This window comes from Daucus carota, chromosome 3 (assembly GCF_001625215.2).
Source record: "Daucus carota subsp. sativus chromosome 3, DH1 v3.0, whole genome shotgun sequence".
NCBI lineage: Eukaryota > Viridiplantae > Streptophyta > Magnoliopsida > Apiales > Apiaceae > Daucus > Daucus carota.
The window spans coordinates 58,455,439-58,478,623 of record NC_030383.2 but is presented as its reverse complement, the minus strand read 5'-3'; the positions used below and the strand labels follow the sequence as shown (position 1 = coordinate 58,478,623).

Genomic DNA, 23,185 nt, shown 5'->3' with positions numbered 1-23,185 from the left:
GCTTTTATAAAATATAATTCTTTTACTTATTTTTAATTTTTTTTTGAATAAAAATTTAAATATCAAATTTATATTCAACAAAAAAATCTTTAAAATAGTTTATAACACTATACTCTACAAAACATTAAAGTGTGTGTGGTGTCGGTCTACGGAAGGACACCCCTGGTCGTAGCGGATGATCAAGGGTTTGAATCTTCATGACACTATAACTAAATATGTTGGCTGAGCTTCCCTTCCTGCTGATTCAATTAATGTACACACTAGTTTCTGCTGATCAAGAATTTCACTTCAATGGCTTCCAATCTAACAACATCAGCCTCGGCGGTGTCGCCATCATCACTCCCAACGGTCTCTTAAAGCTTACCAATTCTACTTTCGTAGCAGGCCAAGCCTTTTACTCCAACTCAATTACCTTCAAGAACAAAGACTCTTTGAAAAATGGTACTAATTCTTCTTTGGTCTATTCTTTCTCCACTACTTTCGTATTCGCCATAGTTCCCAAGTATTCCCAAGTGAGTGCTCATGGAATGAGTTTCGTTATTGCACCAACCAAAGACCTCTCGGCTGCAGCTCCGAGTGAGTATCTTGGTATCTTTAATCCCACCAGCAATGGAAATGCAAGCAGCCATGTTTTTGCAGTGGAGTTGGATACCTTTCGGAACCTGCAATTCCAAGATATCAATGATAACCATGTTGGCATAGATATTAATAGCTTGAATTCAAGTGTTTCTAGGCCAGCTGGTTATTTTGATGATGTCAATGAGGAGTTTCAGAATTTGACCCTCCCTGGTGGACAAATTATGCAACTTTGGGTGGAATATAGTGACTTGGAGAAGCAAATTAATGTCACTTTAGCTCCTATAAAGATTGGTAAGCCAAAGAAACCACTCTTGTCTCTGCGTTATGATCTTGACAAAATTATAAACGAAGAGATGTATGTAGGCTTTTCCTCCACGACGGGTACCTTAGCTTTTGCAGCTCATTATGTTCTTGGATGGAGCTTCATGGTGAATGGCATGGCTAGAGAGCTTGAACTTTCAAAACTCCCCAAGCTTCCTCGAATCGGGCCCAAAAAGAAACATATATTTTTGACAATTGAGTTGCCATTAATACTGGTTATCATTTTGTTACTAACAATTTCAGGCATAGTTTACTACAGATGGAGGAAAAAGAAATTTGCAGAAGTTCTTGAAGATTGGGAAATTGAATATGGGCCACATAGATTCAAGTACAAGGATCTTTATGTTGCCACTGAAGGATTTGACGATAAGGAGCTCCTGGGGATAGGAGGTTTTGGCAGGGTATACAGGGGTGTCTTACCAGTCTCCAAAATAGAAGTTGCAGTGAAAAGAGATTCTCATGAATCAAGACAGGGGATGAGAGAATTTATTGCAGAAATTGTAAGTATTGGCAGACTTAGACATAGGAATATTGTTCAACTCTTGGGATATTGTCGTCGTAAAGGAGAGTTACTCTTAGTATACGACTATATGCCAAATGGTAGTTTGGACAGGTTCCTTCACAACAGCCCGGACATTATGCTCAACTGGAAGCAAAGACTTCGAGTCATCAAAGGGGTGGCAGCAGGGCTGAAGTATCTACATCAAGATTGGGACCAGGTGGTGATTCATAGAGACGTTAAGGCGAGTAATGTATTATTAGATATTGATATGAATGCAAGATTAGGGGACTTTGGGCTATCAAGATTGTATGATCATGGAACGGACACTCAAACCACTCATGTTGTTGGAACGATTGGATATTTAGCCCCTGAACATGCTCGAACTGGCAAGGCCACAACTAGCACCGATGTCTACTCTTTCGGGGCCTTTCTACTTGAGGTTGTTTGTGGTCGAAGGCCCATAGATGTACGAAAAGAAGTACTTTTGGTGGATCAGGTTTGTTCTTTATGGAACAAAGGTGAAATCATTCAAGCAGTTGATCACAAACTGGGAGTAGATTATGTCGTAGAGGAAGTGGAGTTGGTGCTGAAGCTTGGCTTGTTGTGCTCTTGTGTCGATCCAAATGTCAGGCCTAGTATGCAACAAGTTGTGCAGTACTTGGGTGGTTATGAACAATTGCCAGAATTATCTGATCTTAGCATTTCTCAGACTGGATTTACATTTGAAAATGACACAGTTGATGTTTTGACCACATCGACTCAATCATACTCTGTGGTCGAATCCTTTCTATCCAGCGGTAGATAAATCACAACTTGTAATATTTAGAGTTCATTGTGTGTACTTAGTTATAAACAGTAAGCGCGTATAATCTTTTTGCCTTTTAAACGTCGATGTTTAATTCTAAATATCATGAATAAGACGAGGTATTTAACTTTTTATCCTTCGGCATGAGAAATATTTCTCTTGTCTAGATAATTTCGATTTTGTTACTTGATTATAAACGAAGCTTTTTAATACATCTCCTTTTTTCCTCAATTTACAACGTATATTTATGTCGATTTACAAAGGTGTCTTGCAGGCGTCTGAAATAAAAGTTGTAGTAAAAAGAGTTTCAAGAAATTCATGGAATGGGAGAATTTATGGCAGAAACTAGAAATCGAAAGTGTTGGCAGACTTGGACATCGTAATATAACTTAGCACCTCATCCGACTTGGAACGCTGTTAACCTCTAAAGATGTTTTTCCTTGGTGTAATCTGTTGGACCATATGATAGGGCAGGAACTTCTACTTTATGCAATGAGCAGGCATTTCTTCTGGATATGATTATTAGGATCCAGTAGTCTGGTCTTTGTAGGTATCACTCTTAACTCTTAAGTAACTTTGATTTACAGGAGCAGGGGAATAAACTGCGTGATCGTAATAGTAGGAGTCGGACACTGCCAAGTCTTCAGGACATAGTCACTTGACATTTGCTACTCTCTCCATCTTAAATTAGATGACCCTTTTGAGAAAAAAATTTATCCCAAAATAGTTGAGCCTCTCACTTTTCTATGCATATTTATCAACAATCTTCCGTTGTTATCCTCTCTTATTTATCATTTTCAATGAACCACTAGCTAATACTCCATACAAAAGAAGTTAACACAATAAATATGGGTAAAGATGGAAAAAAGGAACAATCATTTAATACTTCTTAATATGTGTGAAATGAGGAAAATGCTTATCTAAATTGGGACGGAGGGAGTAATTTTTTAAGTTGCATCCAATCAAAACATGACGACTAGTCCTCACCAGATCAAATCTAAACCGTCCGATCATCCTCCCAGAAAAATGCAAACAGTGACAGTAAATGCCTCTAGATCAAATTAGGAAAAAAGAAAAGAAAAGAAAGGCTGTTGATCTATTTAAGATGGAAAATGTTAGGTACCCAAAAAAAGTTTTCCAAAAGTTTCCCAAATTACACGTGTTATCGTCTAACTAGATATCGAGCTATTAAATAGACATGAACCCCTATAGTTACACCAACCTCACCCATATAAACATTCCAAATTGACACATCACCTATTTGAGAACAATTTTGAGAACATAATTTGGGTACCTAGTATTGTCTGACGTCAAGAAATAATTGATTCTACAAATTTTTCCTTGAATAATTCTAATTAATATTTTGAAAATGGTAGAATATCCCAAATTAATGTCTTGAAAATGTGCATTCAACCAAGTTTTAAATAAGTCAAGTTTTGGAAATAGAAATTATGGGGATAGAGTTTTAAAACTATCATTAAATTTGTTTTGAAAGTCTAAATGGACATGTAAATAGGAACAAAATTTATTTTGAAAATGAAAATGTAAAAGGGAACAGAGGAAATAACATAGTAGTAATTGTAATATAAATTATAAAATAAAGAAACATAAAAAAATATTGTGGGAGTTCACGCTACTATCTTTCCAAAATCTTGTTAAAAAGATTGATTCGATACAAATATACTCTCCCATCTCATATTATATGTCTTATTTTGATTATTGATTAGTCAAATTGAATAAACTTTGACCGCAAATTACACATATTATCCAACTTAAAAAGATTAAAAAATTTTATTTTATTAGAAAATATATTTAATCCCCTTTAAATCTAATTTTCAAAATTTTAAAATATTAAATAATTTTTTAGTTAATGGTCAAATTTTGATCAAATTAACCAAAAAGAACACATAATATGAGATGGACGGAGTATTTGTTTTGAGAGTCGACTCCCATAATTAGGGTTTTAACCCGTCACTTCTGCATTTTCAGATCCTAAAACCCTAATCAATTGAACCCGTTCACTCTCTTATCATTTTTTCTATTTACGTTTTTCAATAAAACCTCAATCTAATTTTTTGGTTGAGATCTTGTTTAGTAACTTGTTATCAAAGGATATATGTATGTATGTATGTATGTATGTATGTATGTATGTATGTATGTATGTATGTATGTATGTATGTATGTAGAGTCCTACTCCAATAGAAACCAAATTAGCCTAAATTAAAAATCAGTTTCTGGTCAGTTTTTTATCACTATTTTTAACTACAGAAATCACTAATTTGTACATAACATATCACTAATTTATATATAGCATATCTCGCGAATATAAATATAAATATAAATATATATATATATATACACACACGAAAAATTTTGATTTTTCTTAGTATAATATAAAAATAATTTTTTTATCTAATTTCTTTATATTTTTATCTTATTGACTTATTTATGTCTTTTTGTTATACGGATAATTTTACTTATTTAAATATTATTGCTTGTTTCTTAAATATATCGAACACATGTTTGAATTATGTTGTTCACATGTTCTTTTAAGATTAATTAATATTTTGTAGCTAAAGTTGAATTGTTTTATGACAAATTATTGACTTTTTCTAATTCTCTTATGTACTAGTAGTATTTTCAAATATACTCGAATATATTCAAATCAAAATAATTAGTAATTAGTAAGTAATTAGTAACCGCAGAAATCACCGTCTACTAATGGCCTCTGCCTTTTGGTCTTTCCCTTCATGGAAGTCTTGGTGATTACACGATCATCTAGCTAGCGATCAAGAATCTGTAGCATGCATTTGTGATCTTTCCTAATGCATTTTAATGGTTGTCCATCAACATATATTATTCTTATGGAAAATACTATCTAAAAATTGTTTCTAATTTCTTTTTATCCAAATATCAGTTGGCATTATTTGATTAGTTCCAGTCACATAATAGTAATGAGATCTGTGTGTGCACATAAACTACTCAATTAGAATCAATCATTTTTTTCCACATTATTTGGGACAAAATTTGAAACATTTTTAGCGGTGATCAATGCATTACCACAACCAAACCTATATATTAATAAATAGTCTCACCAAACTAGTTATAAAACAAATGATCTCAATCACCTGGTCATCAAGATTCCTCAAAAAACAATGTATACAGGGATCAAGATTTTAATAACCTTGGCTGTTGTTTGCAGTCTCTCCTCCGTCTCTTCGTCAAAACTTGTTGTCGCAACTTTTAGGGAAGATTTTAAATGTGAGTATTGCTATAGCGAAATTTAAATCAGAAAAACATGATGATTTTGCATGTTATAATTGTATTGAAATCCTGACACACATATATTTGGCATGTAGTTTTCTAAGCTATGCAACATTTTATTTATCACATATTTCTTTTACATGGATTCGATCGCAGCAACGTTATGCTATGGAGACAGAGAGATGGGAGTAGCTGTCGCAGCTGTGGGAAAAGTGTTTAGGAAAGAAATGTGCGGCCAACGTATAACATTTGCGTGTGTAGGTCCCCCAGTATGCAAGAACAAAGGCGAACACAACGTCATAATTGTTGATGAATGTCCTCCCAACCTCTGCGCAACCAGCAATGATATATGTATATCTAGATTTCTTTTTAACTTAGTAGCCGATACGGCTAATGATCCTACTCGTATGGTTGTTAATGTTACCGGCCCTCTCTATGATTAGATTTTTCTTTTAAGGATTACAAGTATGTGTGTTATCAATTGTTTTTTTGCCAAATTTAGAGCGGATTTCATTAATACTTTGAAAAAGTCTCAATCGGACAACCCCAACTGATCATGCAACCAGGTTGAAATCGCACTAGTGAGAGCTATCTTATTTTGACAGTATTTCTCAGTCTGAAATCGCGTACAAAAGTGACAGAGGATTCAGTAATTTCACCACATCATCTCATCCGTCATCTGCTGTCGAATCATTTCTCAGCAGCGGTAGATGAGCTATATATAAGACATCGCACTAGTTCATCTTGTCTGAGTAACAGTCTTTTACAGAGTGAATGAAATTAGCAAAAAGATGTACACTTTACTCTGATTTTATAAAGTTGTTCTTATGATATCTTGAGATCTCTATCCTCTGGTGACATGTTTCTTGTTGTAATTATCTTCAAGAACTACTTAAAAGGTTTAATAACGAATTGTTAAAAGTAAATTGCTTATGATAACATAAAATTGGAAGTAAAGCTTGCAATTTTAATATCTTCAAGAAGACAAGAACTACTTAAAAGGTTTAATAACGTTAGGACTTGAAAAATAAGATGTAATACTGTTATTCGAAATTCAGTCAGGCTTATAGTCTAAGTTCGCTTTCTTTATTCCGCGGCATGAAAGAATCCTGAAATATACGTGCACCAATGCATCAGCTTGTGACGGGAGATCTTACAGCTCAGTGAGTCTATGTGGTGGAAATTGCAGCCGATGATTGAGGGTTTGAAATTTCAATGCAAAATCTGTGGCAGCTGTTAGCAGAAGACTAGCCAGGGACCAGCTTGTCTCTGTAACTTGGTGAAGGGTTGCATAGACTCCTTAACTTCATTAATTAGTAGAAATATATAACACATGCGTGAGGCTCCTTCATGCTAAAAGCCAAGACAAGTAGACAACCATGTTGGGGCTGTTTGGGAACCGGAAGTAATTCCTGTTTCTGGCTTCTGCTTTTCTTGACCCGTTTGTGTAAAGAAGTAGAAACACTTTTAAAAAGCCGAGAATGCTAGCTTCTCTCTCACAACTTCTGCTTCTTTTCCAAACACTTTATTAACTTATTTACTTCTCACTTCTACTCCACTTCTTTACTTTAAGCATAGAATCACTTTTTTTAAGCTTGGCCAAACGGCAAACTTGCATTTTTGCTGCTACAATATTTTCTGTGTGCAATAATTTTAGCTGATCAAGAATTTGGATTCAATTTCAATGGCTTCCAATCCGAAAACATTAGCCTTAAGGCTTAATGGTGAAGCCATTGCACCAAACGGCCGTTTTTAAAAAAATATATATATGGATCTGACATGTTGAAAATGGTAGGACAAAATTATAAAATTGGTTGATCTGATTGATTTAAATTCTAAACTAAATATCATTTATTATTTTCTCATCAACTAAATATGATATGCTTTTTTCAAGATTTTTGTTAAAGAACTAATTTAAGATTCTTCACTAGTATTGTGACTTTAAATGTTTTGTTATACTAGTTGAGCTGGCCTGTGTGGTTGAAATTACAGCAGATATTAAAGGGTTTGAATTTTATATAATTGTATTTTCCAAGTCATTTGACTATTGACACATAATTTTAGTTGATTAGATGTACTTCTTAATAATATTCAAAATGAGAATTTTAAAATTTTCTAATTATATACTTCCTCCGTTCCATTTTAGTTGTCACATTTGGTTTTGTGCCCGTCAAATGGATCAAAATTTGACTGGAATTTATTAATATTTTATCAATTGAAAAAATAAAAAACATATACCACCGGAAATAACTTTTAATCTACTTTAAGATGTAATTTTCAGTTTTTTAAAATAATGAAAAAATGACCTGTAATCTTTAGTCAAAAATTAGTCAATTTAACCAACAAAAAAGGAAATGTAACAACTAAAATGGGACGGAAGAAGTAATATATATACAAATCTTAATCTGTGTGTACAGAGGACATGCATGTGTTATGGGAGAGAGTACCGTGTAATGAAACCGGAATAACAAATGTCGTCTTGGCTGTTTTTACACAAAGATGAAATGAATACAGCGATTTGCACACCTATGAATTATGTGGGAATATTTACTAATGCCAACTCTTCGTATAGATTGTAGTTGCAACTGGAAGCAGGAATCCACCCAGATACTTTCCCTGTAGATGAAAGAGAAGTGACGGCAAGTACAAGGCACAGCGAAAGGACAACTTTCTTCAGCTTTGAAAGTTCACTGTTTCGAAGGTTCGAATCTCAAATTTACAGAATTTACCAGATAAATTATCTCATACAGGAGTATGTAGAATTTAATGCTGCAAAAAATACAAAAAGGAACAATGAGAAAAAAATTCTTGCTCTTATTATGCATGGTATATACTCATAATTGTAAAAATATGTATGCATCATACATGTCATAGTTCAGCTGGCCTGTGTGGGTTGTGGTCCATAAATTCGTAGAACCTGACCAGTCAAAATCGGTTTTCAGCCTCGTCATTATATATTCTACAAATTTGATATATTTAACAATATTACTTCCGTCTCATTCATTTTTATATTTTTTTAACTATTCGACACACTGCTTTTATAAAATATAATTCTTTTACTTATTTTTAATTTTTTTTTGAATAAAAATTTAAATATCAAATTTATATTCAACAAAAAAATCTTTAAAATAGTTTATAACACTATACTCTACAAAACATTAAAGTGTGTGTGGTGTCGGTCTACGGAAGGACACCCCTGGTCGTAGCGGATGATCAAGGGTTTGAATCTTCATGACACTATAACTAAATATGTTGGCTGAGCTTCCCTTCCTGCTGATTCAATTAATGTACACACTAGTTTCTGCTGATCAAGAATTTCACTTCAATGGCTTCCAATCTAACAACATCAGCCTCGGCGGTGTCGCCATCATCACTCCCAACGGTCTCTTAAAGCTTACCAATTCTACTTTCGTAGCAGGCCAAGCCTTTTACTCCAACTCAATTACCTTCAAGAACAAAGACTCTTTGAAAAATGGTACTAATTCTTCTTTGGTCTATTCTTTCTCCACTACTTTCGTATTCGCCATAGTTCCCAAGTATTCCCAAGTGAGTGCTCATGGAATGAGTTTCGTTATTGCACCAACCAAAGACCTCTCGGCTGCAGCTCCGAGTGAGTATCTTGGTATCTTTAATCCCACCAGCAATGGAAATGCAAGCAGCCATGTTTTTGCAGTGGAGTTGGATACCTTTCGGAACCTGCAATTCCAAGATATCAATGATAACCATGTTGGCATAGATATTAATAGCTTGAATTCAAGTGTTTCTAGGCCAGCTGGTTATTTTGATGATGTCAATGAGGAGTTTCAGAATTTGACCCTCCCTGGTGGACAAATTATGCAACTTTGGGTGGAATATAGTGACTTGGAGAAGCAAATTAATGTCACTTTAGCTCCTATATATAAAGATTGGTAAGCCAAAGAAACCACTCTTGTCTCTGCGTTATGATCTTGACAAAATTATAAACGAAGAGATGTATGTAGGCTTTTCCTCCACGACGGGTACCTTAGCTTTTGCAGCTCATTATGTTCTTGGATGGAGCTTCATGGTGAATGGCATGGCTAGAGAGCTTGAACTTTCAAAACTCCCCAAGCTTCCTCGAATCGGGCCCAAAAAGAAACATATATTTTTGACAATTGAGTTGCCATTAATACTGGTTATCATTTTGTTACTAACAATTTCAGGCATAGTTTACTACAGATGGAGGAAAAAGAAATTTGCAGAAGTTCTCGAAGATTGGGAACTTGAATATGGGCCACATAGATTCAAGTACAAGGACCTTTATGTTGCCACTGAAGGATTTGATGATAAGGAGCTTTTGGGGATAGGAGGTTTTGGTAGGGTATACAGGGGTGTCTTACCAATCTCCAAAATAGAAGTTGCTGTGAAAAAAGTTTCCCATGAATCAAGACAGGGGATGAGAGAATTTATTGCAGAAATTGTTAGTATTGGCAGACTTAGGCATAGGAATATTGTTCAACTCCTGGGATATTGTCGTCGTAAAGGAGAGTTACTTTTAGTATACGACTATATGCCAAATGGTAGTTTGGACAGGTTCCTTCACAACAGCCCGGACATTATGCTTAACTGGAAGCAAAGATTTCGAGTCATCAAAGGGGTGGCAGCAGGGCTGAAGTATCTACATCAAGATTGGGACCAGGTGGTGATTCATAGAGACGTTAAGGCGAGTAATGTATTATTAGATATTGAAATGAATGCAAGATTAGGAGACTTTGGGCTATCAAGATTGTATGATCATGGAACCGACACTCAAACTACTCATGTTGTTGGAACGATTGGATATTTAGCCCCTGAACATGCTCGAACTGGCAAGGCCACAACTAGCACTGATGTCTACTCTTTCGGGGCCTTTCTACTTGAGGTTGTTTGTGGTCGAAGGCCCATAGATGTACGAAAAGAAGTACTTTTGGTGGATCAGGTTTGTTCTTTATGGAACAAAGGTGAAATCATTCAAGCAGTTGATCACAAACTGGGAGTAGATTATGTCGTAGAGGAAGTGGAGTTGGTGTTGAAGCTTGGCTTGTTGTGCTCTTGTGTCGATCCAAATGTCAGGCCAAGTATGCAACAAGTTGTGCAGTACTTGGATGGTTATGAACAATTGCCAGAATTATCTGATCTCAGCATTTCTCAAACTGGATTTACATTTGAGAATGACACAATTGATGTTTTAACCACATCGACTCAATCATACTCTGTGGTCGAATCCATTCTATCCAGCGGTAGATAAATGACAGCTTGTTTTATTTAGAGTTCATCGTGTGTACTTAGCTATAAACAGTAAGCGCATATAATCATTTTGCCTTTTAAATGTCGATGTTAAATTATAAATATCATGAATAAGACGAAGTATTTAACTTTATATCCTCCGGTTTAAACAACACATGGCTTGCCCGATGACCATTTAGCACCTCATCCGACTTGAATGCTGTTAACCTTTGGAGAAGTTTTTCCGTGGTGTAATCTGTTAGACCATATGATAGGCTAGGAACTTCTGCAGCATGAAATGAGCAGCCATTTCTTCTGGATATATTAGGATCCAGTAGTCTGGTCTTTGTAGGTATCAACTCTTAAGTAATTTTGATTTACAGACGCAGTGAATAAATTTAATATTGGAAAATATTTTGTGCACATAATTGTGTACAAAATTTTATACACATGGGTTTTAATTGGAATAGCTCCTAATCAACCAATTAAAACATTGCATCTAAGTTGATTTGTTCATATTTTCTATACATGATTATATGCACTTAGCATTACTCTTTCATATTTGTTTGGTTAAGTATTTTGTTTAAATAAAATCATTTGTTTATAAAAGAAATAGAAAGAAGGTTCTTGGAAATGCTCCGAAGATAGAGAAGTGACGCCAAGTACAAGGCACCACTCTACGTCGCCTTCAAAAGTCGTCGTCGCTAGTGACCGGCAAGACCGGTGGTTCAATGATTTATAGGCTCACGGTCCTGGAATTTATTATATATATACGTGGTTCATTTTTTTTTCTGAAAACTATCAGCTTAAGAACCTTGAAACTTGTATTAATAAAAATTTTGCAGCCTGACTTCACACGCAAAAAAAATTGTCACTGTTTATGTATTATATTTCAAATTTAAATTCAAATACTGAAAATTTATATAAAATTTAGGATTATACAGCAAAACTTTAGTCGTTCTATCTATTTTTAGCACCGGTTCTACCACCCTGTATTCATATTCATATATGATGTTAATATATGCACCATGCATGTAGTATGTGACGTTAGATCTGGGGCTTGAAATTTTTTGAAATTAACTTCCTGTAGTTAACTGTAGGGTGATCGCGGTTCGGTTTGGTTCGGATTGAAGGTAGAACCGGAACCAAACCATACATTAGCGGTTTTTTAAAATCTTAAACCAACCCGTGACCCGCAAACCAATTAACCCGGACCATGCGGTACGGATTTTGATGGTTCGGTTTAGCGGATTGATCGGTCTATGACTAATACTTTTAACCAGAGATGAGGATTCATGAATAATACTAAAAAATAAGGTTTCATTTTGTCTCCATTTGCACAATTTCACATAGTTAAATTAAAATACAAACTTTAGTCTAATAAAATGCATAAACTTGAATCGAAATCTTGGATTACTGAATTAGTGAATTAATATAACTTGTAGTTGGTATTGATAACAACCCAGCAAGTATAAACTAATAAATTAATATATTTATATAAAATTAATATTTTGTATATATATAATATTAAATATTTATATTATATATATATAAATATGCGGTTCGGTTTTATAACGGGTTGGTTTAATATAAAAACTAAACTAACCCACAAACCACGGTTTTTTAAATTAGTCGAACCGAAACCGTAAACCTCATTTCGGTTTCTGTTTGGATCAGATTAATATCGGATTGATTTATGCGGATTTTGTGGTTTAAATCAGACCGTGATCACCCCTGGTTAACTGGATATAAATTCATGCATATGTGTTTTGATGCATATGTGTTTTGATGAATTTTAAATAATAATTATTTTTTATAATTTATTTGAGTAATTTTATATTATAAAACGTTCATAAGTTATTTAGAATATGACAATAATAATTATAAATTTAAGGAATTATCATTTGAGTGATTAAATTAATTTTTATTAAAAAATTAATAAAATCAAAATCATATAATATTCATTAATTTCTGGTTTTAAATAAGATTAAATTATAACTTCTACATTTAGGACTTATTAATTTTTTTCATTTAAATTCGAAACTAAAATTTATGCCCGTGATTTCACGAGTAGGCATGAATTTAAAGTCATATTTATTATAAATCAATCGAAATCAATATACTTATATAAAGGAGAAGCGAGGGGCGTGTAGGTGGCGCCTCTCACATCGCTTCGTTTTATTTTTTTTAATTTTTTCAAATTTTTGGATGAAAAATATCAAAAATTAGAATTACTTTTTTTAGTTTCAGATATATTAGAAGTAAGTTTCAGAATCTGATTTTGTTTCAGATTATTTATGGAATATAGTAGCTTGCAAGTTTTAATATGATTTTGTTTCAATATAAAGGAGAAGCAATAGAAATACCTTTTTTTAATTTCGGATATATTAGAAGGAAGTTTCAGAATTTGATTTTGTATTATTTATAGAATATAGTAGCTTCAAAGTTTTAATCTGATTTTGTTTCTATATAAAGAAGAAGCGATAGAACTGTTTTTTTTAGTTTCTGATATATTAGAAGCAAGTTTCAGAATTTGATTTTGTTTCAGTGGAATAAAGTAGCTTGAAAGTTTTAATCTGATTTTGTTTCTATATAGAGTAGACGCGAGGGGCGTATAGGTGGCGCCTCTTACATCGCTCCATTATATTTTTCTAATTTTTTGGAATTTTCGAATGAAAATTATCAAAAATTAGAACTACCTTTTTTAGTTTCAGATATTTTCAGAATCTGATTTTGTTTCAGATCATTTATGGAATATAGCAGTTTGAAAGTTTTAATCTAATTTTGTTTCAGATTATTTAATTATAGAAAAGAGTAGCACACAAGTCTCTCTGCACCTATAAATACTCTTATAGGTTGTGGGGTTTTGGATCATCTAAACACAACCTAATCTCCCTCAATACCACAATCCTATCTCTCTCTGGTGATAGTTCTCTTGCTCGATTTCTAACTCGGTGGTGCCGTTCTTCCACAACGATAAGTGAAGGCTGTTTATACGGTATTAAAAAAAGAATTAAAGGTTGTTGCAAGCAAAGACAGTTATAGACCGCTATGTGGGAGTCGACAAATCCAAACACGGGAGAAAATTATAGTCTTGACATGATATTGATGGATGATATCAATAAACTAACTATTAGTGATGTATGTTTGTTATTAGTGATGTATGTTTGTTGGTTATTCTTTTATAATATTTGTTTTGTTCATCGGACATGTTTGTTGTTTTTAATTTTTTTGCGATTTACTTTGTATACAGGAAAATATTATTCATGCATTATTTGTTTGCTCCATTCAAACAACTTTTAAGTGAAGACTGTTTATACAGTATTAAAAAATAAAGGTTGTTATACGTAACGGTAGTTATAGACCGCTATGTCACGGATTTATGTTAGATTTTTTTGTGCACAATCAATCCAAAAAAAATTGGAGGAAGGTGACAATGCAAGAACATAATTACTTTTAAAAAAAGAAACACAAATAAAATTAAGATTCGTCGTGCTTTAAATTGTTAATTACGTGCAAAAATTTATTTTTAGTTTTTCACCATGAATTATAGTCCAAATTTTGCAATTTTATACTAAAAAAATTAAATTTTAATCACTAATACATTTTTTATAAACAACCACAAAATTATTGTACTCTACAAATATTAATATTGAATCATTAATATAATTTTTATAGGCCGCCGCAACGCGCGGCTTCTCAACTAGTGATATCTATTATTAATCAATCAAGAAACACGTGTCTATGTGATAAGTTAAAAAAATAATTTAAAATTGAAAAAACATTATAAAACGAAAGTCAATGTGTTACACTTTTATATAACTTATTATTTTAAGCCAATGCATACTTTTCCAACTTGGATGTGTATAAAAATCTACATGCATGTAGGAAGTTCTCTCACACCAAAAGAAAACAACACTCTAAAGACTATAATCAATCATGTTGATCAAACTTGCAGTCCTCCTGATTCTTTTGGTGTGCACACTAGTTTCAGCAGATGAAGTATCTGAATTCACCTTCAATGGCTTCGAATCGAAAAACATGAGCCTACAAGGTGCAGCCATTCTCACACCAAACGGTCTTTTAAAGCTCACCAATGCTACTTCTCAGCAAGGCCAGGCCTTTTATACTAAGCCAATCAAATTCAAGAACAAAAACTCTTTGAAAGATGGTACTAATTCTTCTTCGGTTGCTTCTTTCTCAACCACTTTCGTTTTCGCCATAGTTCCAAGGGTATATGGCATGAGCGCCCATGGGATTAGTTTTGTTATTGCTCCAACAAGAGGCCTTCCAAATGCTGAATCGGTCGAGTTTCTTGGCCTCTTTAATGTCACCAGCAATGGAAATGCAACCAACCATGTTTTCGCGGTGGAGCTGGATACCATTCAGAACAAACAGTTTGGTGATATTGATGATAACCATGTTGGGATTGATATTAATAGTTTAGATTCAGAAGCCTCTTTGACAGCAGCTTATTTTGATGATACAAAAAAGGAGTTTCAGAATTTGACACTTGCTAGTGGCAAAGTTATGCAACTATGGGTGGAATATAGTGGATTGGAAAAGCAAATTAATGTCACTGTAGCTCCGGTGAACATTGGGAAGCCGAAGAAGCCACTCTTGTCTTTAAATTATGATCTTGATTCAGTTATAAATGAAGAAATGTATGTGGGCTTTAGTTCAACCACGGGTACCACTTTTGGATCTCATTATGTTCTTGGATGGAGCTTTAAGGTGAATGGGATGGCTAGTGATCTTTCCAAACTCCCCAAGCTTCCTCGAATTGGACCTAAGAAAAAATCAATTTTTCTGAGAATTGAGTTACCATTTATTGTGGTGATTATTTTGTTACTGACAATTTCAGGCATAGTTTACTACGCGTGGAGGAAAAAGAAATTTGCAGAAGTTCTTGAAGATTGGGAACTTGATTATGGGCCACATAGATTCAAGTACAAGGATCTCTATGTTGCCACTGAAGGATTCGACAATAAAATGCTCGTGGGGATAGGAGGTTTTGGTAGGGTGTACAGGGGTGTATTACCAATTTCAAAAATTGAAGTTGCAGTGAAAAGAGTTTCCCATGAATCAAGACAGGGAATGAGAGAATTTGTCGCAGAAATTGTAAGTATTGGGAGGCTTAGACATCGGAATATTGTTCAGCTCCTGGGGTATTGTCGTCGAAAAGGAGAATTACTTTTGGTATATGACTATATGCCTAATGGTAGTTTGGACAGGTTCCTTTACAACAGCCCGGAGGTTGTGCTGAACTGGACACACAGATTTCGAGTCATCAAAGGTGTGGCAGCAGGGCTGAAGTATCTACATCAAGATTGGGAGCAAGTGGTGATTCACAGAGATGTCAAAGCTAGTAATGTATTATTAGATAGTGATATGAATGCAAGATTAGGAGACTTTGGGCTAGCAAGATTGTACGATCATGGAACGGACACTCAGACTACTCACATTGTTGGAACAATTGGATATTTAGCCCCTGAACAGGCTCGGACCGGCAAGGCCACAACTAGCACCGATGTCTACTCTTTCGGGGCATTTCTACTTGAGGTTGTCTGTGGTCGAAGGCCCATAGATGCACGAAAAGAAGTACTTTTGGTGGATCAGGTCTGTTCTTTGTGGAACAACGGTGAAATCATTCAAGCAGTTGATCGCAAACTGGGAGTAGACTATGTTGTAAAGGAAGTGGAGTTGGTGTTGAAGCTTGGCTTGTTGTGCTCTTGTGGCGATCCGAATGTCAGGCCAAGTATGCAACAAGTTGTGCAGTACTTAAATGGTTATGAACAAATGCCAGAATTATCTGACCTTGATCTTTCTCAGACTGGATTTACATTCGGAAAGGACACGGTTGATGTTTCAACCACATCGACTCAACCATACTCTGATGTCGAATCATTTCTCTTTAGTGGCAGATAAATCAACTTGTATTTTTCTTTGGCCGCAGATAAATCACCGGCTGATTTAGCTTGTATTATTTAGAATTTATCGTGCATACTTAGTTATAAACAATAAGCAGATATAAGCATTTTGCATTTTTAAACATCGTGGTTAAATTATAAATATATGAATTTGAAGGATTATATAGCTTTTTAGTTCTTTTTTTTAAATATGCAACGTAGTTATATCATGAGCTCTGTTTTAAAAGTCGGTGATTAATCACGATTAATCCATGTTCTGTATTTCGCCGAATTGATTAAATCTCTCATCAATTGTCGATCACTCTAATTAATTCATGATCAATTCAAATAATTTCTGATAAATTTTTATTCCGTGACTTCAACGATTAAGTCCGATTCACGCTTTTCACGATAATGATCATAAGTCATGCCCTCACGAGTCAATGCAGCGTTAGCAAGTAATTTCGCATTCTTTTCAAACTTGGACTAAGCAGCTGTAAGCACCAACCATGTCTCTTTCCTTGACGTAGTCGATGATTAAATTAGTTCCTGCGTAGTGAAAAACAACTCAAAAAGATTGTCAAGATTCGTCATTTAAGCTAATTCATTTTATGTTTAGATGTACTCGTTTTATTGTATTTAATTTATATAAATATTTGAAGAAATCAAGCTTTTAACGATTCGGTTACTGCTAACTTCGGTATCATATTGTTTTTTTTTTTTTTGAAAAACATTCGGTATCATATTGTTGATGACGAATTCTAGCATATTTTGTTTTTCGAGGAAGACACTGAAATTTGTAGAGGTTCATGAAGAGTCTCACAAAGAACGGTCTCTTAGAGCAAGTCCAACAATGTCCTAGTTAGAGCCCCAAATATAATATAAAATATGATGTCCTAGTGATTTAGGACATGGTTATGTAAGTTCAACTCCAACAATGTGCCTTATTTTCAATATATGTTTAATATTTTATTATTAAAGTCTTCCTTTCATCATAAAACACAATATAAAGTAGAGAGAGAAAGAGGGTGGATATAAAATTTTATATTACTCCCTCCGTCCCATTTTAACTGCTTTTGACTTTTTTATACGTATTTTAAGATGTTAAAAAAATCACATCTAAACATAATAATTTTTTATAGAATTTATATCAAATAAAAGTTTAGAACCTAAACTTTTATTTGATATAAGAATTGAATTATTTTATTGAGTGTAGATATTGTTTTTTTACATCTCAATATACGTGCTAAAAAGTCAAACATCAGTTAAAATGGGACAGAGGGAGTAAAATATTGGATAGGGCAAGGAGAGAGGTGCCCTATTAATAGGGCTTGAAGAGATTGTCCTAGTGATATAAGGCATCACTAGGACACTCTTGGATCAACATTTTTCATCAAGTGCCTTAAATTATAACTTAAGACAAGTTATAGGGGTTCTCTTCAACTTGCTCTTAAGGCTAACAGATTCTACTTCTCAACAAGGCCAGGCCACCATTCAATCCCAAGTCTTCAACTGCATCAGGGACCGTTTAGTTTGAATGGAATGAAATTTGGAAAAAGAGATGAGATTAAATGAAAATAATTTTTGATTTTTAAAAATATTTAACATTATTACAATTATTTTTAAAGATTTCTGAAATAAATTGAAAATGAACATGAAAAAAGAATGAAAAACGGGAAAACAAATACATAGGCGAGGAATGGATTCATCACAAATGGTGGGTAAATCTAAAACCCAACAACAAAAATACAACTTTGTTCGATTAAATGGATAATTTTTTGATGATTTTTTTTAAAAGCATGATGTATGAAACGAGATTAATTGGTTTCTTTTTCATTTTTCTTGTTATCTCCAACCAAACGGTCTTTAATCTATTGATAAGTGTTTAAAAAATATGAGGTCAGAGATAAAGTTTTACTTGTGTTTGATTTATCTTATTTTTCAAATATAATTTTTTAATTTTTTAATTTTTGAAAATAAGTAAGAATCGAAAAAAATCTTGCTTTTTTGTTAAATAATGAATATAAACCACCTTCGTAATATTTAATAAAATTTATATAAATCTAATTTTTTAAATAAAATATAGATCCTTACTTTGATTACGATACCATAATATCTTCCTGCTACTCCAATAATACACATGTATGAGTATTTTCTCTGAATTTCATGATAACGTAGACGCTTCTGCACTAGGTTTATCATTTAGATTATCATAGATCATTATGATTGTAACATTTTTAAAAATATCCAATCACTTCTTAAGGGTTTGATGACGTTCGTCCAACACTTTTTAATCATTACACATGATTATAATGATCATAATAGTTAAAAAATGCTGAACGTGTTAAAATTTAATATTTTCCTAAATATTCATGAGAATTCATCAAAAATATCATTTTTTCTACTTTTTTTTGCGATTTTACTATCTTTTGAAAAAAAATGCAAAAATATTGACTTTTTAAATAATATTTGCAAAAAATATGGTCTGCAACTAGATGCAACTTTTGTTAATTGGTCCCGCAGAAGTTGTAAGTATGGTTGCATCTGGTTACAAGGTATGGTTGCATATAGTTGCAATGAGTTGCAAACAGTATTTTCACAAACATTTTAGAAAGTATGGTATTTTTGCAAAATATTTAAAAAATATATAATATTTTTGCAAAAACAATTTTGTATTTAGATAGTTATAAAAAAACCCCAATATTTCTTTCAACAATTGAAAATTCCGATACGAGTTTTTTTTTTTTTTTTGACGGATGATACGAGTTAGACATGTCTGTAACAATAAACTTTCACAGACCAATAATTAAATCGGATCCGGTCGGTCTGTTATTTAAAAAATCAATAGCGATTCGGGTATCTGAAATTAATGAAAGACCTTTGCCACTTAGCAGAATAGGCCTATAGGCAAGAAATCCAGAAAATCAAAGAGAAATGCCGGTGAGAGTGGTGGACGCTTCTCCTACATCCCCCGCTTCTGCTTCTAGCTCTGGTAATAAATTTAAAACCCCCCTTTAATTTTCTTACATATACATACAAACCCACGTGTGTACAATGTTTGATCCATGTTTTTCTTACATAGATTACTTTTAGTCCCACACTCAACACTTTGATCAATTGCTTTGTAAGTTTATGTCCTTGTTGTGTTTTTTTATGGTATATGAGCAATGAGTTGTGTTGATTCTAGGGTTTCATTTGTGTATCTGTTAGCTACACGAATTTTGTTTTCGAGATGTTTAAGTTTGGTTATGGATAACTCGTTTCTGTGATGATTGTTTAAGGTGTGGATGTTGAGCACAAATCGCCTCCAGCTTGTACACTTCTAGGTGTTGGACAGGTGATTCTTGAACCCTTTTTCTTCCTTTCTGTGTTTGTTGAAGTGGGAGATTTATTGAACTGCGAAACTTTACCCCGGCTAGTATATTACATTAGTAGTAGAATAGAGGGGGATCTGTAAGTCGAGGATTACGCCCAGGATCAATAAAGTGGAATCTAAAGATTAATAGAGAAACAAAGTATATTACTACTGTCTAAGCGTAAAATTTGAGAGTAAGCATTACACAATGTCCACGATCTTTTTCGGAAAAAATATGAGATAAGAAAATATATCCTCTGTTATTTTTATACCAAATGTTTTGACATTAATAAATGAAGTGCTTACTAGGTACGTAAAATAGTTCACGAAAAATTAAAATTCAGTCGTCACAACGACAAATTTGAGCCGCTTATCTCTAAACGTTTTTGGGATGCCACTAATAACCAACGAATGTCAAGTGGTTTTCCTTTTGTGGATCCTATTTTAATGGGAACTTGATGATTCGATCCACCTACATGTCCTTTTTTTACTGCTATGTTGGGAGTTACACCACATATTGCTTGACAGAAAACAGATAGTGGATTTGTTTCTGTGTTTTGTTGAATCTGTTTCACGGCTCAGATTATTGAAAAAGCCAATGATTTTTTCTCGGATTTCAGAATATGCTTAACTAACATGTTTATTATTGATTACAATTAATTTGATTAATTACTAATTAAATATATGAAATGGCTGTTTAGTAGTTGGGGGTGTTTCAACAGGCATCTCTCATGTAGTCATGTTTATGTTTCTTCGTTATTTTTTTTTGTTCTTTGTAGTGAATAACGTTAAAATGTTATGAAGCTATGCTTAAAACCTTTCAGCCTGTCTTCCTTTAGTATTAATTTGTTCACTACGTCAATTTCAAAGGCTTTCTCTGGGACCCAGAATGTATCTAGTCCACAGAAGGATGAAGCATGGAGAGTCAATGTACGAATCCAAGGTTGTGATTTAGAGCATGGCTATCTTTGTGGCACTATGGAAGCTCTTAATGTTCCGATGGCAGACACACCGGTAAGGAGATTTGGTTTCTATCAGGATGAGAAGCATGTAAATGATTTTGATTGTGTTAAATCCTATACGTGTATATGAAGCCTTTGTCTATGCAAAAGATACTTGATTTGCACATCTGAAAGATGAAATTTCTAAGCAGCTACTTAAGGATAAAATGCTGAAATTTCTAAGCAGCTACTTAAGGATAAAATGATGAAATTTATTAGCAGCTACTTGAGGCTAAAATGAAGTGAATGATACAATGTGCTTCTCACATTGCTCATAATGTGTTTCACATTCTATTGCATGTTCACTTCACATATACCAACTATTTTGTGTGCATGTAATTATGTAATTTTTTGGAAGCCAATTAGAATATGCAGGACTTGTAATGGATTTACCTTTTACGATCTGGCAAAAACCATGGATTAGCTTGTGATGTTTATTAACTTTTTTGTTGCCTAAACTATCTTCTAAATTTGGTTATCAAAAGATTAAAGTTAAAAACTATACTTCTTGAATTGAATTGACTGGTGGAGATAGAGATTACAAGTATAAATAAATCAGTTAATTATTTTGTATTTTATGGTTCTGTTTAACTGTTGAACCCAAAACTGTTACTAGGACACGTTGAACATCATTACGTATAGAGCTGAGAATTTGGATGGATACTTATTGGCTTTGGAATTATCTCCTCTGTATCTTGAAGCAATTAATTTATTGATTGTTTTTAATATTAGGTAGTCACATTCTGGGAGGGGGAGATCGTTGATACCAAGAACTATACCTTCTTCACTAATAAATGGAAAGCAACGTACGGTTTAACTCACAGTCTAACTTTTGCAATGCTGAATAGTTTTCTCTGTCTTCTGGTTCCTGTATAAATTCTTATTGACCCATTTCCAGATCTGAAGTTGACATACAGCACTGGACCAAGTTCCCATCATTTTCATCCCTTCTGGTATGTACTTAAAATATATTAGGAACTCCACCTGACATTTCTCTTCATAAATTTAAATACTCTTTCTAGGACCAAGTGGAGGTCGATGGTGGGAAATCATTGAACTTGAGTAATTATCCATACATATTTATGGTAATCTACTACAACTCAATTCTAATTGTTTTTTTTAAGCCACATGATTCTATATATATCGTCAAATGGGCCTTCTAATTTCTAAATCAAATTCATAGAAGCTATTTCGACTTTATGTGCAGAGATGGAAAGAGCAGTACTTTGTGAATGTTGGAACTGACTGTGGATTGACTATAGCTGGTTTTTATTATGTGTGCTTCTCATGTAGTGATGGATCAGTTAATGGCTTTTATTATGATCCAAACAGCAGGTTATTTGTCTCCTCTTCAAGTCTGTGATTAAGTTTATGTTCTGTACTATGCATCTTTCAGATACTGGTTTTTCCTGAAGTAAAATTATTGTCACATGTTTGAGGTTGACACAGCCCACGGGACTTTATATGATTTTGATACACTTACTGTTACTCCCATTACCTGATATATTTGCATTTGAAACATTTTTGCAGCCCATTTCAGAAACTTGAATTGCAATCAGCTAAATATGAGGATAGAACAGGTTTCAGCTTTCCATCATACGAATTGCAATGAAATAGTGCTGTGCAGTTGGCATGAAGACTGGCTGGCCGCTGGAGCACCTTAACCCCACTGGCTTGAAAACCGCATTATTCACTTAGCAATGACAAGGGGTAACAGTCTCAGAGTAGACTTAAATTTTAATATATTAGGACCAAGCAAACAGTTCACTTTGTATAAATGCACTGCATGTGAAATACTATCAAATGTCTGTTTTATGTGTAGATAAGAGAAGTGCATTAGAATGCAACCAAAACAAAAAACTAGTTTTTCCTTTGATTTGAAGATGCTTTCTTGTCAGTTACCTGACTTGTACACTAGGTAACTGGTTATACATACCCTAAAATGAGTAGAATCTGTGAAGCTCAGTAGAAAGCTTAATCCAAGAAACCTTGCTGTAGATCAAGTTGTATCAAGCCAGAAGTGATGTTCATTAAGAGCTCTAAACATTTTACATGGCTGAAGAAGATTTTCAAGAAGATAATTGATATGCTGTTAAAGCAGGATACACTTTGGCCACTATTAAAAATGTTAAACCACACACCAAAAAAAAATTTTAAAAAAAATTCAATATTATATCTGAAACTTGCACTTTTCCAACATCCCAAATCACAGTATGGATTAAGCTT

General features: G+C 33.7%; 3 protein-coding genes and 1 pseudogene across 3 annotated transcripts; all 4 read left to right on the top strand.

Annotated features, from left to right (window-relative positions):
* Positions 1-122: 122 nt before the first annotated feature.
* LOC108214513 (L-type lectin-domain containing receptor kinase IV.1-like) lies at positions 123-2,343 on the top strand. The gene is made up of 2 exons (XM_017386533.2): positions 123-870; positions 943-2,343. Exons 1-2 carry the CDS (start codon positions 216-218, stop codon positions 2,205-2,207), a joined length of 1,920 nt encoding a protein of 639 aa, XP_017242022.1. The 5' UTR covers positions 123-215; the 3' UTR covers positions 2,208-2,343.
* Positions 2,344-8,638: 6,295 nt separating this feature from the next.
* On the top strand, positions 8,639-10,833 carry LOC108214512 (L-type lectin-domain containing receptor kinase IV.1-like; annotated as a pseudogene).
* Positions 10,834-14,547: 3,714 nt separating this feature from the next.
* Positions 14,548-16,790, top strand: LOC108211789 (L-type lectin-domain containing receptor kinase IV.1-like). Its single transcript, XM_017383474.2, has one exon. It carries the CDS (start codon positions 14,634-14,636, stop codon positions 16,620-16,622), a length of 1,989 nt encoding a protein of 662 aa, XP_017238963.1. The 5' UTR covers positions 14,548-14,633; the 3' UTR covers positions 16,623-16,790.
* A 2,651-nt stretch (positions 16,791-19,441) lies between these two features.
* On the top strand, positions 19,442-22,856 carry LOC108211561 (uncharacterized). The gene is made up of 8 exons (XM_017383194.2): positions 19,442-19,595; positions 19,885-19,940; positions 20,829-20,972; positions 21,692-21,765; positions 21,858-21,912; positions 21,982-22,044; positions 22,167-22,294; positions 22,490-22,856. The coding sequence occupies exons 1-8, from the start codon at positions 19,538-19,540 to the stop codon at positions 22,569-22,571; spliced, it is 660 nt and encodes a 219-aa protein (XP_017238683.1). The 5' UTR covers positions 19,442-19,537; the 3' UTR covers positions 22,572-22,856.
* Positions 22,857-23,185: the final 329 nt, after the last annotated feature.